Raw genomic sequence first — 19,639 nt, 5'->3', positions numbered from 1 at the left:
AATCTTAACAAATATTTAAGAAAAGATTTTAGTAAATACCAATGACCGATTTAAAATGTTGATCGAGTTTTTTGAAATAAAATATTTATTTATGTCGGAGGTCGGTGTATGCTAATATCATCCCTATGTGAGAAGGAAGATCGTGTATAATTGCGTGCGTTACGCAGACATACATGGTAACGCTGAGAGTTGAGAGTGATACATGTCAGACGGAAAGAATCGAGCAGTTAACATAAATAAGTTGCACGATCCCGACGACGCACAGTATCCACTGAGCTCTTGTACCAAAAACTAAGATTGTTCACAGTATTAATTTCCTTTTTATGAACAACATAATTTTAAAGAACAATGTTCACATTATACAGTTTTATTCTCCTGTCACTCGTGTACATCACTCATTCTGAAAATGGATTTTTACGTAAGTACTGTTTCCTTTATAGATCATTATTTTCCCTTTTTAAATATTATAGATTTTATAAATGTCGTATGGTAATTTTCTTAAGTATATTTTTCTAGAAATAATATTTTATTTTTTAAATTTCACGTAACACAGTACTAAAACTTAGTTTCTCTTCTTTTACGGAAAATAAAAAAAACCCTGTTATATTGATCGCAAAGGACTATTAATTATGGAACGAGGGACAGTTAATAATTATGCAAATTAATAAAAAATAATAAAGAGTTTATCCGACAGCTAATAGCTGAATTGTTAGATTATTATGACAATAGCTATTATTATCTTGCAGACATTTTTGAAAAAAAACCTTTATTAATCAATTTTCCTATGATATATTCATAATAAGTTTGAAATGAAAGACGCACATAAACAGTGCATATTATTTGCTACGGTCGTGAACTAGATAAAATTTGCTGACTCGACGAACAGCTACAATATGCTCCAAATGATGTTTCCCCTCTTCCGGGTTTCGACGAACATAATTTATAGTCATATACCCTAATCGATGACCTACATAGATACGAGAGTATCATATAAACGGAAAAGTTAAATAGATAATACAGTAATTAGAAAATAAGACATCCAGTTGAAGTAAGTACGGCAATTGCAATCAATTAGAGTTCCCTGATAATCGCTGCGATTTCTAAGTTATTCAGACGGATAAGAAATCAGTTCCTGAAGTTCAATAGTAAAATAACAAAACTATATAAATGCAGAAAAAATACTATGTACAGTATTCCCGTGGATGTTCGACGAGATCTGTCTCCTAGCTTTCTTTAATATTAATTAGCTCGGCAGTTTTGCTATAAAAGTGTAACAGACAATCATCGACTCAGCAATCAAATCCGAAACCTCAGTGGCAATTGTATATCGCTTGAACTACCGGGGCAATGCCACCATGTGTGCTAAACAAAGTAAAACCACTAGCTAGTAAAAACAATCATCATAAAAATATAATTTTGTAAGATCTTTGCTTTAGCCTGCCTTTGCCTATAAAGGTAAGAATGCCGACAATTAAAACTGGCCTGTAATTGTATGTTAGATTTATTACAAAGTCACGTGAATGCGATGCGAACACGACTTTATTTTAAGTATTTCTTCTTTCGAGTTTTAAGTAATTTAGTCCATTTTCAACTTTGTATTGAGGGCATTCATTTGCGCAGTGGTTAAGTTAGCCACTACTGCGCCGGGAAGTCGACAGTTTGTTTCATGGACATTGGCATAATGATTTTTATGTTTTGATCAGAAATATAAATAATTACTTATGGTTTTAGTTATACTCACTGTCCGTTATATGTCATTTGCATAATTCCAGGCCTTATTAGTTCTTAGGGCGCAAATTATCATTAAATAAAAAAAAATTACGTCGATTCGACCGACTAACTTTACAAAAAAAGAAAACATTTATCTTTCAAGATCAACTTTACGTTGCGCATTTTAAAAATACCTACACAAAAGGCTACATTGTGGCTCAAATATACCGGACTGACGGGCTCGGAATAAGTTCAAGTTCAAATTTGTTGTCAACGCTATAATGCACGAGTACAAGGTTTTTGTACAGGTCCGAACTGAAAAATAATCCGTTTAATAAATGCACTTACCTTTGCAGAAGCGTCAAATCAAAACAAATTTTGCTTATTGACAAGTTATCTTAAACAAGCAAGGAAACAGATTTTTTGTATGAAAGAAAGGCTCATTTTAATATTTAAGTATTTAGTGTGAGTAGCCTTATTTACGAAGCAATAGCTTTGGGTTGCATTTTTCAACTGTAACTTAATTTTTTTTTTATAAATAGGGCTTTAGTAGCTTACAATTTAATGTTCGATGTTTGCTATATATATCTAAAAGAATATTAACGTAGACATATTAAATACAAATAATTCAATATTCTACGGAGACAGAATAATCAAAAACTATTTATTACAAAAACGACTCCGTCCGAATTAGCATAAACTAGTTACCTGTCTATCTTTTTATTGCTTTTAGAGACCACCCAATTTCTATTAATAGTAAAATAAATGCGCATCTGTCTATCAAAGCAGTAGTACCGGCTTGAAATTATTAAACAAAGTATGCAGATAAATTATTGCATATTTCGCAAGTTCCATCAATTACCTCAATTACAAAATAAACGCTGCTTCCGATTTTCCGAACATGAATCCAATAAATTTTCCTGAAGGCGATGCATTAATCATCAGTGAGTTTATAACGTGATCGTGAATAACAATTGGCGCCCACAGACCGAAGTTGAAAACGCCGTGAATCCTAATGAATAAATATGACGTAGGTAATTAATACTTAGGTAAAGAACTAGACCTAAAAGGCAAGTGAGTAGGTAGTGCCTAGGTACTTAAGATTCTTAGCGGACATGAAGACAGCATAGCTGGTCTTTTAAATAAATATCTATCTACTTTTTTTATAAATATCACTACCACTTATAAAATAAAGTCCCCTCGCTGCCGCTGCCTTTCTCTGCCTGTTTTTTCGCGATAAACTCAAAAACTACTCACGGATTTTCACGCAACTTTCAACAATAAAAAGAGTGATTCTCGAGGAGGGTTTCGGTGTATAGTTTGTTAATGTTAGCTTGTGTATCCAAGCTAGTTTTTTTGTTCTGATGATGATGATAAGCAATAATATTAGTCACCTTGATGAAAACCCTTTTGGACTCATCATTTGGTTTTTGTTGACACGTGTAAAAACGCGTGTTTTGCACGTTGTGAATGTGTAAACTTCCGCAGTGCGTTCAAAAAATATTATGTTCAGGCTTACCTTGCATTATTAACATGCGTATTATCCGTGACCTTTATAATTGAAAATATTAATGACGTCGTAAGCGGGTACTTATTTTTTATATTTTTTATCTCAACGTAATTACATGAACTTGAATCTTGAACATAACATGACCTCAACTTACAAGATTTAGGAGACCATAGACTTAAATATTAAAAACTATCGTCAATATACCAAAATCTAAATGATGTGGAGTAAAACTACTTATCAGCAAAGCAATATAATCACCCGTCTTTCTTAAATGTTCACGAAACCCTTTCCTATAGGTATAACGAAATTATTACGAAGACGACGGAACTTTTAATAAGACCAAGATAAAATACCGTATAACAAATAAGTTATCCAGGCTTTGACAAAGGATAACTATCACTTTGATTAGTGATATTGAGAGAAACTTATCTCTAAAAGATTTCTCTCTCAATATTCTAAAAAACTTATAACAGATTAGGTAAGTGTTTAAGGTTAGGGGTGCTTTTTTTGGAATCAAGCCTCGTATCCACTAGGCAACATTTGGCGCGCGACACGTGAATCTCAACATGTACGGCAACGCTGCACAACAGCGCGCGACGTTGCCAGCTACCGCGCAACGTGACGCGCGGCTTGTTGTTTGTTTAAAGTGCATCGTTAGTTGAGCATCAATTGTTGTCGAGTGGAGACGTGACGCACAACAATCTTCTTTTTGATTTCGATAAAATTATAACCACTGCCGCTGAAATCAACACAAGTTCCTCTGGCGACATGTTGTCGACGACTGAAGAATGTGTGGACAGACAACGTTGTTAAACAAATGTTCCGCGTCAACATTCAACAAGTTGCGAAACATGTTGAGCAACATGTCGCGCGTCAAATGTTGCCTAGTGGATACGAGGCTTCAATGCTGTTAATTAAGAGCCATGGTCCGATTTTTTTATTTATTAACAAATGCGTTCCGTTTTTTTTCTTTATAAACAATTTTGCAAGAAATGTCGTGATAGAGTTAATGGCGGCTATCATACTAACAACAGAATACACGTGTTTAGCGAATAACAATTAGATATTGTAATTGAGTTCAAAGAGTAAAGAAAAAATACGTAATTAGTAATAACGATAATCGAAACTAGATACCTAGTATAATTTCTCGTAGTTAATGCTAGTTGTATGCAAGAAAAAATATAATTAGACCCATAAAATGCCCTTATAATTGATGATCAATAGCTCTAAATGATCTCAATTACTTTATTACTTAGGTAGAATCGCTTTCCCACAATTCAGGGTAAGTTTTATGTATAATTTTACTAAATACCGACTAGAACTTTGATAATGATAGCGTACCAGCCACCATTCGTGTGAAGAAGTCATTAATCAAGGTCTGAACATAATGAAAGCGGATTCGTTTCGTTTGTATAATAGGATTTTGACAAGGTAAACGATACGTGATCCGTATGTCGATCGATCACCACTGTCGCATCGTACGATGATTGCTACACGAAACGTGGTTTGAATGTATACTGTATAGAAATTATTTCATTGGGTATAAAAAATCTCTAGGTATCCCTTTGAAATAATAATAATAATCTTTATTTGCTTAAATGTGGTACGCCAAAGGTGTCAACAATAGGTATTCAAAAGTTCGACATATCTGCCAACTATGCTAGCACGGAAATTATTTTTGGTAATAAATGAAATTATCTTACCAAGTATATAACAAACTAAATTAAACACGAGAATAGGCATCTATCGACTTCTGGAGCAAATAAATGGAGTGAGAAAACATTGTCATTATTATAAGTATTTTATGATAAAGTACATAATAGTATCACCCTATCATTCGACGTCATTATCATGTCTCTTAATTCGACTCATTATCATATAACAGATAGGTATTATAGTCGATTTATCTTGTCGATAATGTGACTAAGAATGAGTAGATTCCGGCAGTGATTTTCATCAAGATATCATTTGAAAAGCTATATCAGCATCAGCAATTTGAAATTTATTGATTAGTCTTTTATATATTTACCTGAATTTGATGTAAAGCAAGGGTACGTGTCAGAAACTACAAGCACATCCTCAGAAACTTGAATATATTATTCTGAGATCTATGAAAAGATGTATATAATCTGACATTATTATGTATTTTTAATGTACATAGCACATAATATTGAAAACCATTTACTCATAATAATATGTTATGATATATATAATGTGTGAAATAATAACTGCATAAAAGTATTTAACATTTTCTTAATGGCAAAACATCATCGGAATTATCGCGTCTTATATGTACACTACCTATCAATATTATTATTTGAATGTAGAGATTTTACAATGAATAATAAATCACTCCACTTACGTGTATTTTACATACCTTATAGCCAGTCGTATAATTTGTCGCCAATTATAATATTAGCTCTATTGTAAATAAACTTGCATTATTTATTTATCCTAGACAACAAAACTAATACTTAACAATTTATTAAAAAAAATACCAGTGATTCCAAGTTTTTTATACTTAGTAAAGTAGAATTTGACAGTAAAAAACGTCGATCAACAGTGCAAAAATTATGATAAAAACATATTTTTTTTAATAAAATGGAGGTCATAAATAATGGTTTTCGTTCCAGCTCCCTACATATCACCGTGCGAGTTGAGCACCGACAAATTCGTCGACTGTGTCAAAAAACAAATTGTGAATTCTCTACCTAAATTCACTAAGGGTGTTCCCGAAATGGGCGTGCCGTCTATAGACCCCGTACATTTGGACAACATCGAAATTGATGGCAATGGTTTGAAACTGTCCTTCTCTGAAGCAGCCATGCACGGTTTAAGCAAATGCAGATTAACGGATCTTAAGTAAGTGCTTTCAGAAGATAAAAACTCCTACAATAATAATATTTAGTTTGCCTAGCTTATTATTTATTAGTTATTACTTGTGAGGTACTCTAACTGTACGTAATTATAATAATTTTGAAGCAGAACAATGGAGTATTCCTACGACTAGACAACATTTAAATAAGTCTTCTAATTAAGTATCTGGCTTTACGTCATCGATATCTACTAGGTGCTACTATTACTTACTACTGTTTTCCCTATATCCTTCTTCGTGTGAAACATAAATATGGTTTAGAATGCAACCCACAGTTCAATAAATAATAGACTAGATATGATAAAATAAAAGGTCTTAGAAAACAAAACTACATATTAATCTATAACAGAAAAAGCTATTTATCTTATTTATAATTTACATTTAATAACTTTTCTTTCGTTCCCTGGTTTTTCACTCGATAAATAAAAAATATATTATACGCAACTAATGGCTTCGTCACACTATTTTCCGGAAAACCAATTATTTTATATGCACATTGTGTTACCATTATTTATCAGGAAGAGGAATTCTATCGCATCATTGCTCTATACTAATTGATAAACAATTAATCATTGAAAAGCTACACGAATGCAGACCATTTACATTGTATGCAAATTTTCTCATTGCTTGCTTCAGAAGTTACAATCTGATATGACTAAGCGACAATAACAAGTACAAAACAATGCTAATAAATTATAAATCGATGCAGAAATACTAACGTCAACAGAAGCATTGTTACTAAATAAGTTCTACTGGTTATACATATTGGATTCACTATGTTGCTCATGTTTATACTGGGAAACAATATCTATTCGCGTTAAGCAACCACTATCAAAACAGCTGAAAAGGCAGCATAAGGTTTCTCTCAATATAAGCAATCCGACTCCAATCTCCCGGTACTTATATCGTAACTTATGTTATTTATATCCCAAACTGAATATACTCAAAAGACTTCAGTGATAATTCTCTATCTACAACTTTTCAAGTCTATTTTCTAGGTTTTCCCTGCATCACAAAATATCGTTTTGCTTGTCAATGAATGAATACATTTGCTGTCACTTTATACAGCAGATAGTTTATCTGTTACTTATTCATAAGATATAAAACTGATTCTGAGTAATAAAACAATTTTTATTTTAGAGTGGACATTGGTAAATCAGAGGAGACATTCTCATTGGCATTCAAGGGCAACTTGAGTTTAGTTGCCAAGTACGTCGTTGATGGTAGAATTCTAATTCTACCCATACAAGGAAAAGGAGATGCGTTGGTGGATGCCCGTGAGTAATGACATTTATAAAAATACTAGCTGACCCGCGCAACTTCGCTTGCGTCACATAAGAAAATCATAATTTTCCCCGTTTTTGTAACATTTTTCACTGGTGCTCTGCTCCTATTGGTCGTAGCGTGATGATATATAGCCTATAGCCTTCCTCGATAAATGAGCTATCTAACACTGAAAGAATTTTTCAAATCGGACCAGTAATTTCCGAGATTAGCGCGTTCAAACAAACAAACAAACAAACAAACTCTTCAGCTTTATAATATTAAGTATAGATACATATATTATATTATATAGTAATACTAGCTGACCCGCGCAACTTCGCTTGCGTCTTATAAGGGAGAATGGGTGAAATTTTTCCCCGTTTTTGTAACATTAATTACTGGTACTCTGCTCCTTTTGGTCGTAGCGTGATGATATATAGCCTATGTCCTTTCTCGGGTATCAAAATATCTCCATACCAAATTTCATGCAAATTGGTTCTGTATTTAAGGCGTGATTGAGTAGCAGACAGACAGACAGAGTTACTTTTGCATTTATAATATTAGTATGGAGTATGGAGGATTTATGTACTTCCAGTCAACACGGTTTTATAATAATTTTATATAAACCAAGCCATTCAACGTTTTGATTTTGTAATAACAAACCCTTGCTGATTAATAAGGGTTGTGAAATCCCATGGAAGGGTTGAAATACGGGGTTTTTTAGAAATGTTTTTTAATCAATTTATTTAGCGGGTTTTTTGTTGTTTTGCTTTTTTTTGAAAGTGATAAAACACAATGTTTGTACCTAGTAATATTATCAAAATTCAAATTCAAATTCAAATTCAAAATTATTTATTGCAACAAACATGGTTCAGAGTTCTTATTTATAATACAGTTTCACATATTTGGCCGTTATAGGGACGCTGCCCCCGCCGCCGCGGCCGGCCCGTACCGTGCCGCAATACTAATATCGTATCGTGATATCTCCTAAACTATATGTCTAAATAACACACTGTAAACTGCAAAAATAATCTAAATTAAATGCTCGTGATGATGAACTTACTTATTTTGATAAGGATGTATGTATTATTGGTTATATCGCCAGTTAAACATCACCCAACGAATTAAATGTTTTTTTAATACATAAAAGTAGTTTTTGTGACTTAAATAAAAAAGCTGGATATATGTCATCGCGGACTTTTTTGTAGAACTAATAAAGACCAATGTTTTTGCTATACATTGTTCTTACTTGTATCCAACGGTATAAGCGGCGCACGCACAAATGCAATCTTCAATTAGATTTTTTTTCTGACTTCTTGGACATAAATTGCTATAACTCAGCTAATATAGTTTCAATGTATTTCAATTATATATAAAAACCTGTCGGAGAAAATACTCTTTCTATTAGTGAAAACCGCATCAAAATCCGTTGCGTAGTTTTAAAGTTTTATGCATACGAAGGGACTACAGACAAAATGGGCGACTTTGTTTTATACTATGTAGTGATTTGTATTATTATAAGCAAGAAACTAAAAACTGCTGAAATATCGACATCGTTGTGGACTGCACGAAAATAACCAACGAAAACTATAACCAGTAAATTGGAAAACATGTGTGCATTACATGTAATAAATGTAGTACATTAAATAGTTTGATTATTCGAAAACTAAAAGAAAAATTTGTTTAACTTTGGCACGTATTGTGCAAAATAATATCGTTAAATTAAAATTGATTTCTAAAATAAGAGATATAATAGTAAACTGTTAAAGTAAATAATATAAAGCAACAGCAAAAAAGTTTTTGTAAGCTCATATCTACTGAATCGCTATTAACCACTTTTTATAATCGTACAAATATGAGTATCACATAAGTCGTTGTAAACAATATTTCCCATTACCCACAGAGGGCGTTGAAGTGAAGATCGACAGTAAACTCGTGCACGTAAAGGACACCAGCGGCGAACACTTCAAACTGGCCACTCCTAAATACAAGTACACCATTGAAAAAACAACATTCGATCTCAAGAACCTCTTCAATGGAAACAAGCAATTAGGTAAATATTTACTTTAAAATCATTATATTTCGCACATTAAATACCTATCTACTCTCTTTTTATTACTGATTGCATCTTGAAAGTATAAGACTGCTGATCACGTTCGCTGGCTCGATTCCTTGGTCGGCCAAAGTGCTAAAAGTCTTTTTCTTGCTTATATTAGAATATTTCTCCGATCTATAACAATACATTAGGTTACTATAACATGGGACAAAAATTGGTAAATGGTGTTGATTTATTTTAATACATTTCTGCTTACACCTTTAGTTGTAAAAGACGTGATATTTTGAGCGTATGTATAAATGTGTCCCCTATTACTGCACAAAACGGTAGCCAAGAAAATATTTTTTTGTTTAAGCAAATTATAAATTTCCACATAAAAAATCTTAATAATGTTAGTTGAGTAGTCACACAAGTTTATAAGCGAAGGATTATGAAGACAGTTCCAGCTCATTTCAGTAAGATAATATTTGTCGTCTAATTACTTTCAAACAATTAAGACAGAACAGAGATGGATTAAAAACTTTTGAAGTTTTGAAGGTTATCTATATGATGAAATTGATTTTTTGGGAGTATGCTATTCTTATGTCTATATCGTAGACATTCATAGAACATAGATTCATATTACAAACCTCCCTGGCGAACAGAATACGGCAATGAAATAAGACGCTGACCATGTGAATATTATAATAAGGTCAATGAACCATTCTATTTTGGTTGTATTCAAGTAACCCTACATTTTCCTTATCTATTATATTAGCTTCTAAGTAGATATTACAGTAAAGAACGGGCCATTTGCATAATTTGAAAATGTTATCGAACTATCAAGAGTGTTTGAAGAATCACTCGAAAATCTTGTCCGGTAAAATAAATACTACCGATCTCATATTGATGTTTTCGAGGCGCTCGTGGCTAGTTGCGCTCATCAGTCGGTAAATGATCAATGGGTTAAGCAACCTTAGCGCGGACATTCCATAGACCGCATAGTGGTATTTGAACTGAGCGTCTCCGTGCTTTGGAGGGCACGTAAAAAGTCGGACCTGTTGTCGTCTATTAAGATAACAATCGTTAAGTCACGTCAAAGGCCTCCGGGCGGCTTGAACAACTTTGGCACCAGGTTGTCCACTAACCATACGACAGAAGAAGAAGAAGAAGATTGATGTTTTAACGTTTGTTTACAGCCGAAACGACACTACAGTTTGCCAACGAGAACTGGCAGCAATTGATGGACGAGCTCGCTCCACCAGCCATCAAGCAGATCGTACGCACAGTCGTCAAAGCCATCAACAAGTTCTTCTCAAAAGTCCCCATCAAACAAATAGTCATAGGGTACAAGGAATCACAATAAATTTTACTGTAATTAACTATTTAACCGGGGTGTTTATGTTATGCTCAATTCTCGATGCTCAAAGTTAAGTTTTACATTTAAAATGGCTGTAATATAGAAAAAAAATACCGATTACATTGTAAGCAATACTTTTTGTTCATTCTATGTGTGGTGAACCTAAACTCCACCTAAACTCCTTCTACTCTATGGTAGATGCCATATATTAATCATATAACGATTTGGCATTCTCTGTCAATAAATATATCAAACACGTAATCCTGACTACACGAGTGCTAAGCACCATTGGCAGTTTGGTACTATCACAAGACGTCTAGGCCGACTTCATTATGAGATCCGCACCGACAACGGCGATGTCTGGCGCCGACACCTCAACCAGGTGTTGGCTGCATCTTATATTCAGCAGAACAGCTAAGAGGTTAGGAGGGGAGAAATGTGGTGAACCTAAACTCCACCTAAACTCCTTCTACTCTATGGTAGATGCCATATATTAATCATATAACGATTTGGCATTCTCTGTCAATAAATATATCAAACACGTAATGCTCGTATTTTATTAATACATAATACTATGGTTCCAAAAAGTACAGTGTGCCGGTCGCGCCTGATTCACACTCAAGCGCTTCCAAATGTTACCTAGTTAACAAATAGTTTTAGGACGAACGTATTAAAAATAATGACTTTAACGTGTAAATAATATTTTTAATTTAACTTGAAAATATAACATTAAATAACTACATATCTGTTTTATTTCTCCCTTCAAAATATTTTGTAACAGCGTAAGTTACAATCAATAAATTTGGAGTATCTTTGGTATACGATAAAAAAAGAGAAGTAAACTAAACAAAGGAAATTAAAATTCACTAGCATTAATTCTCATTTATTACGGTTTGTCGTGCATCAATATTCATGGTCTTGGCTGCGGCTGCTCGTTGCTACTGCTTGAATCATTACTAGATCGAGGGCCGGATAGTTGCAGAGACACGTTGTCAGCTCTCGCACTATATGTCACCCTTCGCCAAGGAATAGGTTTGCCTTTCTTATACCAAACTGTTCCTGCTAATACACACGCGAGAACGATGAGACCGACCGACATTCCTGCGATACTGGCCGTTGAAAGGGGCTGGCGTCTTTTACCTAAAAAAATAGTGCAAATTTTAAGCTCGTGTTCCAGGATTTCAATATATTATCTACATAAAAGCAAAATTCTACTCGTTGTTAATGATACAATACAATTAGCTATGTAACAAGCCAAGTATGGGTAACTGAATTGAATACATGGATAAATTTCTTATTAATATCAGTAAAAAGTCAAGATTTTTGATTAATTGGTCTTGATTGAGAAATTGAGAAAACCCGCCAACGTCACCTAAGTCGCTGTATGTAGCATACATTGTAACCTTATCATCTGCACACGCGCTGATTCAAATAAGATTATTACGACAAGGTCAAATCTTTGATAATTTCTTTTGTTAACAAAAATAAAAAATCAATCAAATAATCGGGTACAAAATACATCGCGATAAATACCTGTGACTTCACAAATCATATGACAGCGTTATATTTTTAAATACTTATAGGTACTTACTGTTGGCATATAACACAAGAGTATCCTTAGATTCAGCAGTATTGTCATGCAAAAGACCTGCACAAGTCCACTCGCCGATATCTTCGTCGAGGACCGAGCTAATTGTCAAAGAGCAATCGCCGCAGTCCAAACTCCTCTCTGGGGTGAAGTAAAAACGGCCAAGAATAGCACTGGAAAAAAAGAGCCGAAGTTTTAACAATTTATTTCTTTAAGTATTTATCTCTAAGGGGAAGTTCTAATGAAACTTTGTCATTTAAGACGCGAGTTCAACGAAGGCTTTAGATATACGCTAAGACGATACCTTAGGCGATATTTTAAATAATGCGAACCAACAATATACACCATAACACAAGTAGGTACTTTAAATGAACAAAGAAAGTAAACTTCAAACAAAAATCTGTACTTTACGAGTTTACCTTCAGAAGATTTCAAAGAAAACTTTTGCGAAATATCTGTAGCATTCCCTTTGAGGATCATGAAACGTAACAATGCTGTGTTGTAAAAGATACCAATACATCCTCACATTTCCCAGAGGGCTATGAAACAGAAACTGCGGTTCTTACATCTCTACCATTCTCTAGTATTATTACAATACTTACAATAGAAGTCTAAAATATCATGTATTGTACCTATAAATAAATTTCTGACATTTCAGTGGTTCAAAACTGCGTCGTGGGCGATAGTGTAATGACCCTAGACCACAAGGCCTCGAGTTCATTTCCCGGGTTGAGTAAGGTTTTTCTTTAACTTCTGTTAGGAAATGTCAGTAGAACGCGGAACTGTCTGGTAAATGACCCTAACCAGTAAGGACTGAAATATACACAAAGGGAAAAAAGGGTTAAGTATACGATAAATATATAGCGTCGGTACGCTTCTGTCTGATATGTTCAATTATATTTTTCAGGACAACTTAAAAACTGTTTAGTTCAAATTTAAATTTTTAACATCTTTTTAAAGTTTTTACGTCGATCTGAAAAAATATTTAAATGCACATATTATAATTATTATAAGGTTTAGAGAGCGCAACTACGACGAACACTTACTACAATGGCGTACTACTTACTTTTCTTCTTTCACAGAGGAATCAATACTGAAACCAACATTATTGGGTGACAAAAATCTGCAATAATCAAGCGGTCTGCGGCCGTTAGAAGTATGGCAGTACAAAATGGCTGCACCTCCATCATTAACTGCAACTTCTTTGTTATTAGCAGCTAAAGGACCAGTCACTTTTACATTCACTCTGTCGGTCTCTTCCACTCCTAATTGATTTCTAGGACCCATGTGGCAAGTCCATACGCCGACGTCTTCATCGGTCACGTGAGCGAAGGTAATACCACAGTCGCCTATTTGGAGGCTGTCTCCTGTATACCTGGTTAATATAAAAATATAAATGTAAGATATACCTAATTAATTTTGAGTTTGACAGACTACCTAATTTTTAAAAAGAATGGTCGTTGGTAATCGAGGCGTGGTTCCTAAAAGGTCTGTTTGTATTTATTAACTCTTTAAAAAGATAGTTTCAGTAATCCAGAGTTGTGCCCCCAGATTCAGTAAATACAACCACTGGTGGATTCGACTCTTAACAACTCATGCATTAAAAGTGTCAATAAACATCATTATAACTAATGCCTCAAGTACACTTACACGAAAGTGAATTAAGCTGTCACTCATTTCGATTTCAAAGAGAAAAAGAGACTGAGATATTGCCTCGCGAGACTGCTAGCTTAGTCTGGACGCGGCTTAACAAAGCAGTCTCTAGTGTTTACTATCGAAATTAAGTTACGAAGTTCGTGACTACAATTAGTGCAAAAGCTAATTCATTTCAAAGTTTCAAACTTGCCAGAAGTCACGTTCATCTCCATCTTGTCGCTCTACAGGTGTGAACTGAGACCCATTAGGATGTTGAAACCAACAGTACGCGAGGGACGCTTCAGCGCGACACATTATAGTAAAAGGACTATCCTTTTCCACAAACAATGTTCTGACGTCATCGTTCTCTCCACCTTGTCTGCTAGCTAAAATATATTTACTTCGTAATTATCCCAAACATTTTGTCAACAAAACTGGGTCATTAAACAAATTTATTTTTGTATTTTTATATTTACAATAACCTTGGTAACGTTCAAGGAAACGTTTAAAATATAAAGCGCCACAGCGATACAAAAAAGAAATTAAAACCATCAGAACAAATGTAGCGCAGTCGGCCAACCTTGTCAATCTATCCTTTTATTATTCTTTTAAGAATTAAGAATACATTATATACCAGTGCCCCAGTGATACAGAAATTAAAACTTAAAAACAATTATTTTTACAAAACAAAAATACCCGGAACGTAATTTTGTACTCGCTATTCAAACTTGAGGACCCGACAGGTTTAAATGGAAATTCGCTGCAATATCGCACTCACCAGAGTTAGTTTTTGGAGGAACTCTAATAAGAGCTTGCATAGGAGTGCTCTGAACTACAGTAGTGCCGCGCCACTCCTGCAATCCTACAGAACATCTCCATGTAATGTAATCATTTGCAGCAGGAGTTTCTATTGTCATTCCACAGTTTTTCTTTTTAAAACCGTCACCATAATAACTGAAAGAAATCACGACCAGACACCAATATTATTCTAAGAAAAACAACAAAATTGTATCAGCATTCTGTAAACCAATTAGCGATGTCAAATAACATACTTGATGACTGTATAAATCTGTAAGTTTCTGATGGAAAACTCTTTTGTAACACCAGAAACCTGTCAAATCCTCTGACAATGTATTAGAATCTAACGAACCTGTATCGTCCATCACTCAATCCATCCATAATATTGAATCCAGAAGTCTCCGAATTCTTTTGGAAGCGGCAAAAAGTAATGTTCTTGTGAGTATGTAGTACATTACAGTAAAGATGTAGTTTTGCGCTGTCTTCCCTGTAACCAGATGCCAGCTGCTCAGCTAAAAGATAACATCAATGTAAAAATCTTGATGACATTTGGATCAGGAAACAATCTGTTCTTATTTGATCGCATTTAAACATGAGCGCTGCAACCACAATTTAGACCAGGTATGTACGGACTACCAGTTAAGATTTATTTTTAATGGCAACATTCTGACTATAATTACTCCTTAAAAAAATTGAACTAGGTATTAATTAACCCAGCATTCTGGTCATGAGAATGAGACATGTAGACTGAGACCGTATCGATCCAGATAAGAGACAACGAGAATAAACGATGTTATTAAATTCTCATCATGTATCGTCTTAGTAAGGATATATGAAACTTTAGTGTACTTATTTTGTAATGAACATCGAGTAGGAACTTTCGTAGATGCAAACTATCTAAGCAAATTGCAACGCAGATATTCATTGTTCGCACATTTAAAGCAAACAAGACTACAATGTAAAATGACGTAAATGATGCCCTAAACGGAATCTCTGATAGGCATCATTAATTTATCACGAAAAGCTTATTGTCGGTAAATTTACCGTTCATTATAAATACTGAAGTAATCAGAAATTATGCAGCTAGGTTGCATAGATAACTTATCAGTATTTATTTTTATTTTTGGCATTTGTTGACAAGGTTATCAAACTTAATTACATAATTAAACGTGTTTCATTTGCAACGCATAAATTAACGCGTGTCAATTTTCTAACAGTGAGATCATGTAGATAATTATGAAAGAATAGCCTTATATTGGCAGTAAAATATCGAATGGGTAAGTAACAATAACACGAAAGATAATATAATTTACACGGCAGGATACGATATCTCATTTTCTAACAATCTCGGATACTTAGATTAATTTGACTAGGCTCTTGATGATAGTTAAAAGGAAGCCAAGACAGAATAACAGTTTCATCTCCGTCAATTGTGGAAATAATGCAAATGGAGTCAATAAAGTGTTGGAGTTAATACTGTACCTAAATGAGTGTTCACTCACGTAAACATATAAAAGTCCTGACAAACTACGAAACTTGACAACGACCTCAATTAAGACGACTTTATCCTTAGTATAGTAATGTAGAGATCTATGAAGTAAAGATTAAGAGCCGCGATATGTTAAGGACCCGACTGAAGAATAGATCCGTACTTACTCTCTACAGCAATATTTCTATCGACTTCCAATTCGGAAACTCTTCCAGGTATACCTAGGACCACATTCCAGCGGCCCTGAACAGCTCTGGTAGTTCGATCTAAAGTCACTTGACAATGGCCTGGCACCAAGGTACTCTCAGAAAATGGCTGAGTCACAAGGCAATATGAATTCTGAAGAGTGGTCAGTTCGACTTCAGCGTGAGTTTGGCCATCTTGGAGAGAGATAGGATCAACTGGTTTGTATGACGGCGTGTCCTCTGAAAATCAAATTTTAAATACTTATCAAAATTTCGTTTTCGAACGAGATGCAAGCCTAGAGAATACGATAATTAAAAAATCATACTTTTAATAGATAGGTACCTAAATTCATTGATATACTGTTATCAATTTAAGAAAAACAATGATTAGGTCATGAACAGTATTTTCAAATATTAATTAGGGGAAAAAACATCACACAGAGCGTACCAACTGAGAAATAAAACAGTCTTAGGTATTAACTAAATAACTATAGGTATATCTAAAGCATACCCTCTACATGTAATTCTGACCATCCCGTGATAGAATTATTTCCTGAAGTAAAGGTCAAGCGCCATCTGCCTGCATCTGAAGATTCAACGTTTTTCACTCTTACGCCGCAGCCACCGCTCCAACTTTCAAACCTAAGAAGAATCGAACCCACTATCACCATGTGCTATAGTAAAGTTACATTACAGTGCAACTAATATCTAAACCAAATTATTCTTTGAAAGCTTTTAACTTCTTTTGTGAGCATCCAACGTAAACTGATTTTGAGTAAAAAAAAACCCGCTTACTGCTTATCGCCCACTAAAAAGTACTTATTACTAGGATAAAAATAAGACATATTACCAACACACCCGTTGCTCATACTAATGGGTGCGTTGCCTCGTAAGAATAGTAACGGGATATTTATCTAGATTTTAATAGGTATATTAACTATGCCTCGTAAGTATATAACCTCATACCATTAATTAAGACTTTAATAATAATTATCTAGGGTACTTTCACAGTTTCGTTATTATGCAGATACCACAACTGCACTACAACGATTGTTATATTGAAGGTATTAAAAAATATTCTTAGAGATTTATAAGCAATGCAATCACGACCGTGTGATCCTGATCTCAGTCTAAAAGATCATCTATTCGACTGTCTCTGCTTACACTTATGTCACTGTAGACTGCTGTAAAGGTAAGTATATACACAATAATGTTTTTGTTTTAGACTTCCAGAATGGGAAACGAACACGTATAGATTGCTAAGTTTTGAAATGCTTAAGCACTGTTCCAATCTAGAAACAGTTTATTTCTAAGTAGGTATTGTCCAGTAAACCTTATCCATTCTGAATACGCCCTCGCTATATTGGCATCATTATAAAGATAGGCAAAACATACTTAGGTACTCTCTTGCAGGAGGCAGTAGTAGATAAGCAGCTCTAAGCAGGTAGCTTAGATGCATTTAATAATAATACTAACCTGCCACTAGGTGGACTGTTGACATTAAATTGGAGTCCTGAAGGAGTAAGCACTTCACAGTTTTGATTATTCGCTTCTGAACTGGACAACCGCAACAATGCTTCGAGACCTTTGACCACGCGTAATTGTAACGGCCATCCTATGCCTTGCTGCATAGTCATAAGATTTTTTAGACGAACATCGTATATTGGTATATTTGATTGCGCGCCTGTCAAGCTTATGAGAACTGAAAAATACCCGGTTTTAAACGATTTTATACTACTATCTAATCAAACACTTAAGCAGTTACAACTAAACTTCGAGACCCACCAGTTAAAATTATAAACGTAAATAAATATTTCAGCCACATAATTGCATGCAAATCCGTGCTGATGCTATGCAAATACTCATGTGACTGGCGCAGACTATTAGCCGTAATCTTCATGTTATGAAATCCAGCTTATAACTATTATGTTATCTTAGATTACTTTGACCGATTAGCGTCCGATTTTTCTTGACGAGTACGAAGCACTTAATTGCTAGGCAACTGAATTTAGACTTAAGATAACTATCTACTCTCTCCGGTAGGCGATAAATAAATGATTACCTATGTCTGATTATAAACTTTAAAAAATATAACACTTGACAAGTTTAAATTAAGATGATCGTAGCCTGGTCGATGGTCGCGGTCGTAGCCTGTATGCACTGCGCCGGCTGGCGAAGGTTCGATTTCCGCGAATATTTTTGATATCAAATACAGTCCTTCCTAACCCTTTCAGCTTTAGTGCCTTACTAAACTGTAAACACTTAATACAAAAGAAATTAGTTTACAATTGCAAGACTAAACAAAATTCTTTTTTGCATAATATTAATATATACCTAATCATTATCAGACACTTCATTTTTGATTACGTACATGATGAGCCATTATTTTGACTAATACGATAATACTCACGATTATTCGGAAAATACGACTTTATCCAAGCAATCTTATATAGTAATTAGATTATTATATTAACCTTACATTGTAATTCTATTCGTTGATGGAATAATAATAAATAGTAGGTGATTCCTTTATCCGAATTTAGGTCTGGATGGCAACACTACATAGCATCGAATTACAGGCATCACTTCTAAAAATCTGTATGTTTGTCTGCTCACTTTGTTCAGTAGTTTTGCTATTTTTACTACCAGACAAATGAGGTAGAGGACTTAGTTTTATAATTTCTAGTCATAGTGACTGATGATTGCCACTGTGAATAAGTTTAGGGATGTTACTACGAAGTACTTTAGATGTTGCATTTTATATAAGTATGGGACTTTTGTCACGGCGAGTTGTATATCATCGGCCAACAGAATTAGGTATTATTTTTTTGGAGCCAACAAGCTATAGTCTGACAACTTGGTAGAGAGCCATGGTGTGTACAACTTAGTTAATAATTCTAAGCATTTTCGAAATACAGTAGCTGTATCAAGTAAGTCACCGTCAGCTGCAAAAGACTGCTGATGATGATGATTTCTGAGGACTGATGTTTTAAATCCTGAATCTTGTAAACCTGCGCCAACCGTGAACCTAGGCATACAAGGCTCTGTAATACGTTGTTGGATTAAACGAGAAGTTTTTTATCATGTGTAACAGTATGCCAGATACCTTTTAGTGAGTAGGTCCTCTGTCACTAATAAACAACAGCAAGGCTCTCTTTAAAGACTATCTTGTCAGATGCGGCGCGATGATT

General features: G+C 34.3%; 2 protein-coding genes across 2 annotated transcripts; one reads left to right on the top strand and one right to left on the bottom strand.

Annotated features, from left to right (window-relative positions):
• The first annotated feature begins 228 nt into the window (after positions 1-228).
• On the top strand, positions 229-11,493 carry LOC142974508 (circadian clock-controlled protein daywake-like). The gene is made up of 5 exons (XM_076116914.1): positions 229-418; positions 5,854-6,082; positions 7,236-7,372; positions 9,262-9,411; positions 10,593-11,493. The coding sequence occupies exons 1-5, from the start codon at positions 349-351 to the stop codon at positions 10,757-10,759; spliced, it is 753 nt and encodes a 250-aa protein (XP_075973029.1). The 5' UTR covers positions 229-348; the 3' UTR covers positions 10,760-11,493.
• Positions 11,494-11,515: 22 nt separating this feature from the next.
• On the bottom strand, positions 11,516-18,323 carry LOC142974507 (uncharacterized). Its single transcript, XM_076116913.1, has 10 exons — positions 18,234-18,323; positions 17,925-18,150; positions 16,960-17,090; positions 16,431-16,688; positions 15,127-15,286; positions 14,755-14,930; positions 14,191-14,362; positions 13,408-13,719; positions 12,345-12,514; positions 11,516-11,893 (listed from the first exon to the last, which is right to left on the bottom strand). Exons 1-10 carry the CDS (start codon positions 18,271-18,273, stop codon positions 11,664-11,666), a joined length of 1,875 nt encoding a protein of 624 aa, XP_075973028.1. The 5' UTR covers positions 18,274-18,323; the 3' UTR covers positions 11,516-11,663.
• Positions 18,324-19,639: the final 1,316 nt, after the last annotated feature.

The sequence above is a fragment of the Anticarsia gemmatalis genome, chromosome 7 (genome assembly GCF_050436995.1).
Source record: "Anticarsia gemmatalis isolate Benzon Research Colony breed Stoneville strain chromosome 7, ilAntGemm2 primary, whole genome shotgun sequence".
NCBI classification, from domain to species: domain Eukaryota; kingdom Metazoa; phylum Arthropoda; class Insecta; order Lepidoptera; family Erebidae; genus Anticarsia; species Anticarsia gemmatalis.
This window is presented reverse-complemented; position numbering and strand designations above follow the sequence as displayed.